Source organism: Pterocles gutturalis, unplaced genomic scaffold (genome assembly GCF_000699245.1).
Source record: "Pterocles gutturalis isolate BGI_N339 unplaced genomic scaffold, ASM69924v1 scaffold14550, whole genome shotgun sequence".
NCBI lineage: Eukaryota > Metazoa > Chordata > Aves > Pterocliformes > Pteroclidae > Pterocles > Pterocles gutturalis.
In genome coordinates, this window is record NW_010141041.1 from 93,730 (window position 1) to 107,209 (window position 13,480).

Below are 13,480 nucleotides of genomic sequence, written 5' to 3' on the forward strand. Positions count from 1 at the left end.
TACTGAATAAAAAATTAGCAAGTGATTGATCATGGTCTGTAAAGATTTCTGCAAGAGAAGGTGGACTATTGAACTAATTACAAAACAGAACAGGATCCAATCACTCTAAACTGACAAAAAAATAAGATAAAATAAACAAGTACCTTGGAGATGGTAAGTAACTGCAAAAGCATCCTATCAAGTAGCGACAGAATTCTTCAAGATTTAAGATTCATCTTGACATGAAGATTTCAAGCAAAGTAGGTATGTTTTTTTTTCTTTAAGCCAATTGTTAAGCTCTATAGAAAAACATTTATTTCCATTATGCAGGTGATCAGAGAGTGTTCATAAACATCTCCTAGCTGGGAAATCAAGTGTCAAGAACCATGTCTGTACGTAAGACAGCAGTAACTGGAAATACAGTAGTTCAGGCTAGGATGGGAGTCTGTTATCAGAGCTGCAGTCAAACCTCTACTTTCTCCGCAGGCTTTGGAAATGGGCAGATTTCTTATTCCCAGTCAACTGAATTCTCTAGTGAGAGGCTTCCTGAGGAAATGAAAGTAAAAGGAAAATATGGGAAGCTAGTTTATTAGCTGCTGTTTTTTCAGAGAGCCATACATGCTAAGTTCCTGTGAGGTATCCCAATATCTGAATAATCTTCACCACTGTGCATCCCATCCGCGTGAAGAAGCATGACTGGAACATTTCCTAAAGCACCTCAAGACCTAGAAACATTCCAAATATCAAAGAAAACTCATGCTGCAACCCTGCAAAAACACAGAGGTACCATCACAGCCCGAGTCCATACAGCAACACCTTCACTGACATAAAAATATCCCACTTGCAGCGAGATAAGCTTTCAACATAATGATTTTTTTCATAAGGCATCTTTGTCTAAATGTACTACATAAGTGCTAAGGTAATAATTAATTTATATAGTAAAAGATAACACTTAGGACAGCTACCACTAACTTGGTGCTGACACAGCACTTCCAAGTCAGACATTTTTAATTAAAATCATTAACAGTATATTTTTTCACAATTTAACAAATGAGAAAAAGAAGGCCAAAGTGACTTCTGAATTAGGTGCAACAGCACTGTGTTCAAAAATCCACATTTTATTATTCCTTCAGTTACATTTTTATTCAATAAATACCTAGTTTTCATGGAATATATCATGCGAAGTCTTAGATGAGCAGCACAGAGAAGTCAGAACTAAAACTATAGGAACATCACACTAAAAGAGATGAACACGGGGCCACTGGATATGACATTTTGCAAAATTTACATTACACAGAAGTTTTAAACAGTGATCTCTAGGTAAATGCAAAAGTTCTTTTGTTTTGTTTTGGGTTTGTTGTGTTTTTTTTTTTTTTTTTCTCCAACACAAGTACAGACTTATTTCACTTGCCATACACCCTAAGGACTCTGCCTTCAGAATTGTGCAAACTTACATTTCTGAAGTTATCTTCAGAGAATGATAATGACACAAGCCATTTTTTCATTTTTGCATTCTCAAACACTAATTTTTAGGAAGTGGTTTTAGACAGAAAATCCCAAAACATTCAGTTAGATAACCTTGAAATATTTAACTTTTCAACACCATTTTATGAAGAGTTCTACATTAACTTTTTGTCCACTTGACTAAATATTTTATGTCTGAACATTTGGGGAACACCTTATCAATTTTGGATTAGTTTGTCTGAGAACAGGTAGAAACACTACCTGTTGGAAAATGTTGAGATTCCTTTCTTTAATTGCCACACATCAAAATCAACAGCCTTTTCAAAAGAGAAAAAATAAATCTAGGTCAACTTGTCAATGTACATAATCAGACAAATGCAAAACAACCTCTTTAACACCAAATAGCTTCTTCCACAGAAGTATTCAGAAGTCTATCCAAGTAATTTGTGGCAAAGTGTGGGCAGAAAAATATGGTGGTGATTAATCACCAGGCACCTATGATACAGAGCCTATATCACGCTTAAATCTGTCAGAAGTTGTCAGAAGTGACATTTCTATGGCAAAACTGAAAGGCAGGAAAAGAAAGACTACTTACTATTTTTGCTATACTGAATGACAGAAATCAAGTAGGTGTGGAAGGACCTTGTGTATAACATTCTTATAAAAGCGATTTTGGTCTTACAGTAGCTATTAGAAAAATGAAATTAATTATATTTTTCCTTTTTTAGTTAAGAAGGTTGGACAAGCTGGAATTCTAGAGAGTAACCTTCTACCTTTCACACGTACTCAATCAGGTTACTTTGTACCTATGGTGAAGGGAGGAGTTAACAAGGAAATCAGTGCAATCCCAGAAATGAAATGTAATCGGCTATGATTCAAGAGTAACAACATATATTAGGAAAGAACAGGTAAAAGGAGCAGCTGTTGAAATTATTTCCTGAGCCAAACCTTTTAAGGTATCAGTGAATACCAGTCTGTACTTTCACTTGAAAGCACTACACGAACTGCTTGAATGATGTCTCTCAAGAGTTTAGGAGCTTAATAAAATCCACAACTTCCTCTCAAGATCTCAATACCATGCTTTTAGATCTGTACCAGAATGAACAGAGAATGCTTCAACACAGAGCATAACAAATACAAATGGTGTTACTTAGAAGGGCGTTTTAATGTACATACAAATACTAAAACTTTATGTCAAACTCCCAGGATCATTTGCAGGCAAGAAAATGACAACAGATAAAACCATTTTATGAATATGATTCAGCTCTCCCATACAAGACAGATGCCAAAAACAAAAGCTTTTTTTTCTTTCAGGAAAAAAAACAACCTTAAATGTACAACTTCAGCAAGCTCCCGAGCTATCTCACTGACATACAACTCAAAATCCTCTGTCATGTGCATGTAGCTTCAAAAATTAAAAGAGCAGGTGGATTTTAACGGAACTTCTCAATCCCATGGGACATTATTTTCTTTCTCCTCCAACATTTCAGGATGCTCCCCAAAAGACAGGAAAGAGAATTTCTATTCAGTCTTCTTTGTGCAAGGTATCCTGGAAAAGGGTGCATTCTTGTGTAAAGTTGATGCTGAAACAGAAAGGAGATTATTTTAAAATGTGTGCAAATATATGACAGCATTTACAATTATGTTTTTGAGAATTAATAGAGAAAGAAATTTGGAAAGTACCTGCATGCAAATATTTTTGCTAACAATGCACAGTGCCTTTAAGGAAAAAAAAGAATCAAAATGCTTTTCTAGACAAGAGGTGTTCCCTTAATTCTGATTCCAGCTAGTTATGCCTTCTTTCTCTTAAGACAGATAAAAATAATGAACTGAGATCAATCAAATAGCTTACAGTGTTTCACAACATCCGAATAACTAGACAGCAATTGTATTACGCTTGTAGTGTAAAAGCTGAAAGTATAGTTCTGCAGATTAAAAGCAAGAAGTAGCAGCAGCAGCCAGGCACTGGAATTCACAAAGTCTGTATGAAAATATGTGCATGTAGAAGAGATGGATAACCATTTTATACTGAAGAATGAGAAAACTGTAGCAATCGTTTTATGATCTAAACATGATTACCTGCTTGAACAATCTACTTTTCTTGATGGAGGGCTTCTATGAAGGCTTCGAGTTTTTCCTGGATTTCCCGAACTTTTTCTGGAGGAATTAAAAAGATCATTGTTCAAATACCTACTACTTAATTAGGGAGATGCCCAGAAAGAAAAGCAAACAAACAAAACTGCAAACACATACAAAATATAATCTGTCATCAATATTACCTGATGCATTTAGTTTCTTAACTACTAAGATTCAGAACATTTTTCTACATCAGAAGAAAAGAAACCCTGTCCTCTTTGAAGAACTTCTATAAACACATTTTATGATTATCACGCTGATTTAATAATTTGAAAATTTACCAAAACAACCCAATACTAGAAATGTATTTAAAAAAAATGAAATTTCTGTTAGATCATGCACAGCAGAACTACTGTACACCTGTTATATGTAGGGATTTGGCATCTTTTAAATAATGACCACTAATCCCTTTCTCTTTTAACCAAATATCCTTACTCTCCACAGCAAGTGTCACAAACACTACTGATCATTTTAAAAAGAGTTGAAAGCTAGTGCCCTTTCCACAGGGAGAATTTCAGGGAACCAAACATCAGTATGCAAGATACCTATTCAAAAGGGCATGCACAATGTTAAGAATATTTAAAACTTGCACTTTATTTCCTTGCATTTCAGTAGTAACCAGATGGATGTGGGCAGAATTTTATTTTATATAAATACTAAAGCTTGGGAGTTTATTTCTCTACAAAAACATAACTTGAACACAACTACAAATAGTTACTGAGAATGAAAAGGCAATACTGACTAGGAAAAATTCAGGGGTTTAGGCATTTTTCCACTCTTCTCTCAATTTCATACAACACTTGTCATCACATAACCTATTTGATTTATTGAATTGCTTATGAAGCAAGATTTAGAACATAGCTGGAATCCAAAGCCTGCGAGATTTCCTGCTTTTCTCTCACCACATCCTCATTTGAAGCTCCTTCTGTGTGTGATTATAGCCATGAAAAACACACACTTCAGAAATATGAAGGAACAGGAGGAGAGCAGTAGAAGAGACAAAAATAAGTTAGATGAGCATAAACACAGACAAAAAATTTTTTTTTTCAAGCTAAAAATACTATTGGATTAAAGCCGTATGTTGCCTTGTATGAGATACAAGGTCTGAGCTTTTCTTTCTTTTTTAAAAATCTTTTATTAATTTTTTTTCTCTTTAGCAATACCATATGTTATAAACTTGCTTTGCTGAGATGAAATAACAGCAAAACAGAAAGTAAAATAAAACAATCAGCCTTAAATGGGATACATAAGCATGAGTGTAAAAAAAAATTCCAAAGAGAATGCTCTAAGAATGTAGCTAAGGGAACTAAAAGTTTCATCCAGTAACAAAGTGACAATCCCACAGACAGTTGTGCAATCCATTTTAGAGTAATTACAATAACGATGATGATCATAATAAAAACCTCAACAAAACCCTGTAGCCCTGTTCTAACAGAAGTAGAGATTTTTAGTTAGCATTTGAAACAAAATATGGAAAATAGCCTGCATGAGGATGAAGAAATCACAAACTTGTATCTTTATCATGCAATTCTTAGGTGATGAAGGGCAAGCCACTTATATTTTCAACACTTCACTGTCCCCTTCCACAATGGTGCTTATCTACAAACACAGATGTACAGTGGGGCTGAACCACATTCTGGGTCCTGAAGAAAACACCAAAGAACTTTCTTGAATTTCAGCAGATTGTGTTTTTTTAAAGTATTTTGATACTAACTGAGGATTACAGACAGTGCAAGGGCAAAAGCTGTATCTTGGAAGTCAAGAAAAAGCAGTAGCTGATTCTGACAGGGGGGGAAAAAAAATCCTCAATTGAGTTAATCAGAGAGAATCTTTGAAAGCTGCCAATGAAAAAAAAGTAGTCCCATGATCACTTCCCCTTACAAAGCACATTCAAAGTGTTTTCATTACTATCTTTTAAAATAAAAAATATGTATTGTTTGCATGTCAATATTTAAATCTCTTGTGCAATGAAAGTATTAATTCTATGCCATTTATTTAGGCAACTAGTTATCTCAGCTTCCAATACTGATGGTCTATGTATGTTTACAAAATTAGCCTTTAAAATAATGTCCTATTATCTGGGACAGAGTTGACATTTTTGGAAATTATTAATCCTGAGCTTCACTCCCCAAAATTAGCAGTAGTTGCCAGAGATAACTGGATTTCAGATCTCACGACCTAGAAGGGCTCTTCATGTTCTGTTTTCAATACTTTTATTTTTTATGTGGATTCTTTTTTTCAATTGTTAGATGTTTTCCCCAAGTATGTTCTTTATATTGATCAAACCATTAGATTCAGTGAAAGCAGGCAGATTTAGAAGTATTAAATGCAAATATTTTCCCTCCTCAACCTCTTGCTAATGAAATATTCCAGTCCTGAAAATTAATAGCATCAGCAAAAAATCTATAATTATTATTACACCCTTAAAAAAGGGCTTGTGCCAACAAAATCTATTTTAATTTTCTGATTAGGGCATATTAAAATAACAGGACAGCAAATATGTATTCCACCAGAATATACTGAATCAGCTGTGTTTGCCCAGAGAACAGACATACAAAAATTGCCTCCATATTATGAGCACTTTATTAGTTTTTATACTTGGACTGAATTGAAATGATTGCTTAACTGTAATAATTATGAAGTCTTGAGGTAATTCAATACTTTGAAAAAACATGCTGGCTATTCTTAAAAAAGAACAGTTACAATGGCTGCCAAACAGCTGCAGTTATTCATGCTATGCCCTGTTAAAGCCTTTTGCAGCAGCAGACCCCAGCCAACCTGTAACATTTTCCAAGTCCATTCTGTAGCACAGAGGAAGCAGTCTGCTCAATTGGTTTACTTTAAGTAAGGTAATGGCAGAGTTATGCGTTTACACAACACTGATCTTAATAAACAAGTAAATATAAATGCTTGGGCAGAACTCTTCTAACAAGTGTAAGTGCAGGGTCTGCAATTCTGGGATAACTGCCCCTAGTTTCATCAGCACCATGTGGCATCTCATTTGGAACAATAATTAATTGTTACAATTCCAGAGGTAGATGTTACCCATCTTTATCTGGGGAAGTTCTCTGCTCTGTGAAATACACAGGCGGTGCACCCACATTTGCAGGGTTTTGATTGACACCTAGATCAAAATATTAGTGACTTACACTTGTAAATTATAGTGCATTTTGTTTTGAGGAAGACTTATCAACGTGCCAAAGCCAGAACATCATTTTGGGTTTCAGATAAGAATGCTTACCATATAATTAAATTAAGGGATAGACAAAGGTGACCTACCAGCAGCCTACCAGTACCTGAAGGGGGCCTACAGGAGAGATGGGGAGGCACTGTTGATCAGGGAGCGTAGTGAGAGGACAAGGGGTGACGGGTATAAGATGAAAGAGGGTAGATTTAGACTAGACATTAGGAAGAAATGTTTTCCTGTGCAGGTGGTGAGACACTGGCACAGGTTGCCAAGGGAAGCTGTGGATGCCCCATCCCTGGAGGTGTTCAAGGCCAGGCTGGACGAGGCTTTGAGCAACCTGGCTAGTGGGAGGTGTCCCTGCCCATGGCAGGGGGGTGGAACTCGAGGATCTTTAGGGTCCTTTCCAACCCAAACCATTCTGTAACTCTATGACCTGTTGCTCTTTCTAAGTTTTGTGACACCGTGTTTTTCCATGGACAAGTAAGCCACAGATAAAAGCATTCAGCTTGCTAGAAAATTATTTTTGTAACAGGTTGAACTACCCCAGCACTGTTATACAGTGCTCTGATACCACAGAAGGCTGTTAAAGTCCTACAGTCTCATTGTACAGTTGCAGAAGTTTCAATATATGCTATTGTTTACACTGGATCCTAGAAAGATGACATGGTTTTTGGTAGTTTTAATACAGACCTGAAGTTACAAATACATAATTCTTTCAGCACCTGTTAAACAATGATCAAAAATAAAATGAAATCAAGAAGAATAACTGTAACTGAACCCTTGTTTCCATCTTTAGAACAGTAAAATTCAGAGGCCTAGGGGCAATGAATGGCTATTCTACTTCCGCTTTACCTCATGTTTGCCCAAAAGATAAGTTGGTTCATACATCAACTCATTATGTCTCTTGATCTGGTCATGAATATTCCTATAATCCTCCCTCCATATCCCATAAAACTTCACTGACAGAATGAGGAAATTCTTTATTCAGGCGTCTTGAGATCCTCATTCATGCTCAGTCTCTCCTTATCTCCATATGGAATTATATTGCTACCCACTCATTTTCTTTTCATTAATCCTGTGATCCTAAATCTAAAAGGCTCAAAACCAGACTAATTGATCTGTAATGATTTGGATACACTGAACATAGTAAGACACAGTCATAGACAAATTTTTCTTTTTGTAGTATCATAAGCTGATCAGAAGGGAAACCCTTGAAATATTCAGTCTTACAAGGAGTGCTTGCTTACTGACTGCTGCCTTAAATAGCTGAGCTTGTCTACTAATTAACTGTGCAGAAGCTGGGGAATCACTGCTAAAGTGAAACAGCTAAATTAAGTTATAAAACACATCTCCTGAGGTAAGGCCAAATAATCTCAAAATAATATTAAACACAAATTACAAAGGCAAAGTATGTTACTGATTTATTTCAGCCATGCTCTAAGTGGCAAGAAAAAGCTCTCTATATATTTTCCAACTCCATTAATTGGTTTAATAAAAGATGTGGCCTCTGCCCACAAAATCTGTCTTGCTTATGCTTCTGAAGATAAATTAATTTTGGAGACATTCAAATCATACATACTTTCCTGTAAAAAACCCAATGCTTTTAGCACAGAATTTTAAAGATGTTCATGGCTGTCTGTGCCACAACAGGGAAAAAACTGCATGAGTATTTTACACAAATCAAAAAACTTCCCTTCCCCTGCTTACAAATTTGCCCATATGACAACAATTTTCAGTTGCAGCATCAAGAAAAAAATGTAAAAGCTTTCTGGACACAGATTCATCTTTATTTTGTACTTTAATTAAACTTGTAGTATGAAACAACCACCTCATTATAAATCCTCCTGTTCTGCATTAAAGTGATTTCTACCTCCAACTAATGCTTACATGGCTTTGATATTTGAAAGCTCATGGTTGTTACTTCTTTTGCTCTGGACTGTGCTTAGATGTTAGTCCTCTCTCTCTTTTTTAATCTTCCTTCCTTTCTTAATCTCTTTCTTGCCTTTAAATATTCTCACTGCTTGCTGTGCTACTTCTGTTTTACGGTTAATTAACCATAGAGGCAGAAATGTTGAATTTACTGCTGCCAACGCATCATCTTTCCTCTAGTAAAAAGGAAAGCCCAGTCTGTAGTCAGATTTCATCAGAATGCCCAGAAGCACACCATTAAAAACTGGAAATGTCAAGCCACAGTTTCCTACTGAAAGTCGCATTTTAACTTAGGGCTATCTAAAACACAAATCTCATGGTTGTATACACCCCTCTATGAACAGTCAGGTGGAGAAGGGTGTGAAAGGGGGTGAAATCATCTCTTTGGAGCTCAGCCTTTTGTACCACATTCCTAGATTTTCTAAGGGCCATGCAAAAGCTTTATTTCTTGTTGAAACAGTATGAGGCAGCACGCTCACAGCCACTCCAGATAATGCCCCAGAAACCTGATTTTCCACCCACAGTTACAAGACCTGCATCAACATGCTTTCTCATGTCTCACACAACCACAGCCTGACAGCTACTATAATTTAGTGATCATTGCAGGGTCATGTCCTCCTGAATTTTAGAAAATCCTTTGAAACTACCCATCACATTTTTTTGCCAGTTTCCTCTTGTTCACATACCATGTTTTCCTCTGGATGAGGCCAAGAGGAAAGCTAGTTTTAAGAGAGAAGGAAAAAAAAAAAAAGGCAAAACCACCCAGGCTGCCCTTAAAGACACAGAATATCATTTATCAGCTGCAAAGACAGATTTATAATTAGAGGGCCCCCTCTGTTCCTTTAAGGCTGCAAAACAGATGGGAAGTGAATGGACAGTCAAAGGGTCAAGAAAACACATGGGAGGTGCTGCTTGTCTGCTGTATGTATGTTCCCAGCATAAAAAAAAGAGGTCAAGATTGTAACTGCATGGCTGGGTGCTGGAAAGGGCTTTCTTTAAGCTGTTACAAAGACAAACGCTGTTCCTCATCCTGCTGTCAAAGTGCTATAAATATTGGTTTGTCAAGAGAGTTTCAGCAGCTAAAAGTTTTTTAAAAAAGGCTGAACAGGAGGATGAATCATGTGAATGATTCCTAAACAATTAGCTCATTAGTGTAATAAAAGCACTGCAGAATCATGAAAAGTTTAAAAGGAATTTATAATAGTTCATGTAGTAAATTCATGAATCATTAAAAATATACAGCCTTTAAAATGCAAGCTTGCAGAAAAGAGCTACTATACTCTTTAGTTACTAGTAGTTAGACTGAATGAAGATGCCAACTGATGCTACATCATAGTAGCTTTCCTTTATTGTTACAAAATGTTTCTTATATGTATTGCAATGAGATTTGAATTTGCATCCAGTTTAAGTGAGTTCTTTCTATAATTTCTGACTTCAAAGCATGCTCTCTGGAATAGAACAATTATCATGCAAAAATGTTGTAAATACATTTATAAATCAGGCTTCCCCCCTCAGACATATAAAGCTAGACATCCAACATTATGTTCACCAGAATTACTGACAACTTTTCTACTTGCCTTAAATCCCTTCACTATCCTGAGGTAAAAGGTATTTTAATCCGAGCAACATCTAGAGCACCTGTACTCCAGTTATCAGTTCCAGAAAGACAAACAGAAGGACAGAGACATGCTCTAACTATCCCAAGTGTATCACGTGAGATGCTTCCAATATTAAATAGATGAAGATAATACTGGAGTGTCCTCTCAGAAATATTTAATTTAAACCCTAGAATAAGACAAGGTGCTAAACATATTATTTTAATATCACTATCAAACCGATATGTTGACTCGGCCCTGAGATTTTCATGGGTATAAGTTCATCAACAACTACCTGCTAGTGACCTGGATGACAATCTCCTTTTGCACGCCATTAACAAGAAAAAACATCAAGGACCCTGTTTCCTACAAAGACATACTTATAGGGTATATTTTTTCTTTTCCACATCTAAAACAGGAAAAGATCACCTCCACATTGGATATTTAGCCTGCTGTGGAAACATAACACAATCTTAGTCTTAAGAAGTAATTCTAGACAGAAAAAAAACCCCGATCACAGCTGCCATCACTGAAGTCACTTTTGTTGCAAATATTAATACATCATATTAATTATTAATCCCTGCATATCATATCTGAGCAAAGCTATCAGCTGCCTGTACAAAACTGCATCACCTTTATTTCAGACTAAAGACATCCAGGCAGCAGTAAAAGAGAGCTTGTCTGAAAAACACTTCAGCTATTTTTACGAGGTATTGGGCATTGGAACGTTATTTCGGCATTACTAATAAAGCTTTTAGCACCAGAAACAGGAACTGTGCATTGTGTTAATGAAATTGTAGATTGCTAATCAATCAGTATCTTGACCTATAGCTGCCCCAGATTCACAAGCGAGACCTCTGCAGTTTAATGAAACTGCTTCGGCAACACGTTTCCCCCTTCTCAGTCGAACAGAACCTGACTGTATTTTCTTGGAGTGGTCCCCGGAGCTCCTCGGGCTGGCAAGCATGAAGTCTTTCTGTCTCTGCCAGTGCATATAAGAACTGAGATATGGGGCAGAAGCAAAACTGAGAACTATGTAGACTACTGACTTTATACAAGAAATGTTTCCATGGGCTACTATACATCAGTGCTGCTTGTCTACAAAAAAAACCCTAAGTATTACCAAATCGTGATGTGAGGTCACAAAGTAGTATACATTTCTACACTGTCATTAAGGTTAGCTTAAAGTACAAATGATCGTTAATCTATATTAAGCTGCAAGTTTGAGAGTCATGATGTCTGCAATAGCAAGGTAGGACTTTGGCACCTTCCAGTCCTCTGTCTCTGCCTTAGATTTTTTAATTAAAAACTGTTCTAATAACTCAATCTTTCAACAGAATTTAGCTGTGCTGTTTACTGGACAGCCAGAAGGAGCTTAGTGGCAGAATGACCAGGCAACCTCATAAAAAAAAGACTTGTCTTGAATCAGACTTACAGACACAGAAAGGTCTAATTTCAAAATCAAAACTGTTAAACTAGAATGAATCAGAACACAACGACGCTCATTATTTTGTGTAGAAATGGTGAAAAGTATAAAGGCAAACCAGAAATACTACCCAATGATTTATCCAGTGATGTAAAAAAAAAAAATCTAACATTTTCTGATACAGAAAGGATATATATATATATAAAGGTAAATTACTTATGTAAAGGCTACTGTAACCTTAAGGCAATGAAACTGTAAAGAGACTTTAACGTAAGTAATAACTGATAGGTGTTGGTTCTCCACCCAAAATAAAGCACACTCAGTAGTTAGCTGGATAATAAAATAATATGCTATCAGGACTATTTACGCGAAAGTCTCTCTAAAATACGATGTCAGAAAATGAAATGGTGACGAGACAAATTTTTAGATCATAATAATAAACAACTTCATTTTTGATAGTCAGAAACTTAAATCATCATGTCCTGAAGAAAAACAAGTTGTTCTATTATTTTTTCTTAGTTTGTTATCATTCCTAGCTGAAAATATTTTCTTCCCTTTTGTTTTTATCTAGACTCCCAAATCAGAAAAGTGGAGTCCACTACAGCATTATCAATGTGCTACATACATGACACTGACTTCTCCGGATTTTGAAAATGTGAATGTTACACTCCACAGTTCCATACTAGTTTCAAACAAATACATATATTGGCTAGTTTAAAAATTTGCATTTATACAAACAGTTATCTCTTCATGGTAAGTACTTATTCAACTTTTGATTAATAGGTACCCTTATTAGCAACCAGTACTAAAAAGAAAATAGCCTGCAATGTTGATGTAGCATGCAATACACATGTTTTGATCCTTGCATCATTAAGGAAATTTTAGGAAAAAATTAAATCTGGCAGACAACACCAGAATGACCCTCAAGTACAAGAGACATGGGTCTAAGGTAAGATTAACAGGCACTAAATATGTCATTACTCATGTAGCAGTTTATCATTATTTTTCAATGTCAACTTTAAGTGACAGGCTTCGCTTAGTCAGTGACAAATGTGCTGAACTTTGTAAGGATCCATTTTAGAACCTGGACATCAGTGCCTAACTCTTCATCAATAACTTTAAGAAATCACAGCAGACAGACTTTGGTCATCTGGGATTCTTAAGTTAAGTAAACCATCACTCCATCACAGGAGGTTTACAAGTGATGTATGTTCTCCCTTGGGAGAAGATGCAGCTTTTTAAAGCACTTCTGCCATGACACAAAGCAGGAACTACCTTATCTGCACTTTGACATAGACCGTCCTACACATTCTTCTGGTTTTAATTTATTAGTTTTGTGCAGCTGCCCCAAAACTCAGAGAGAGAAAAAAAGAAGAACTTAAAAAACATTCAGCCAGTGTCTTCCACGTCAAAGCACACTTGCTTGGGTTAGTTTCATAAATTGCCTACGTGGAATTAAAAACATGATAATCGCGCAAAACCAGTTAATTTGCATTCTAACAGAGTACTGGAAAGTTAGCAAATCTACTAAAAATAATGGGATACATTGTTGACTTGCTTATGTTCAAAGGCAGGGGAAATTGAAGCCACGACTGCACAGACTGACTCCAAGCACGTTGTCTCTGACTTCCCGTGCCACAGAGCACCAGGACCTCTGTGGAGCTCAAAGGGAGCACAGGAGTCATACTGCCACCAGCACACTGGTGACAGCAGCACAAGCATGAACATGTTAGACACAGATGGCCCACACGAGCACGTTATTTG

General features: G+C 36.3%; 1 protein-coding gene across 1 annotated transcript in view; it reads right to left on the minus strand.

The window, feature by feature from the left end:
- Nucleotides 1-3,535: 3,535 nt before the first annotated feature.
- The window catches only part of OPA1 (optic atrophy 1 (autosomal dominant)), a 51,412-nt gene continuing 41,467 nt past the window's right edge, over nt 3,536-13,480 (minus strand). The window contains exon 27 of the mRNA XM_010083897.1: nt 3,536-3,600. Within this exon, the coding sequence (XP_010082199.1) occupies nt 3,536-3,600 (65 nt within the window). The remainder of the gene's footprint in view (nt 3,601-13,480) is intronic.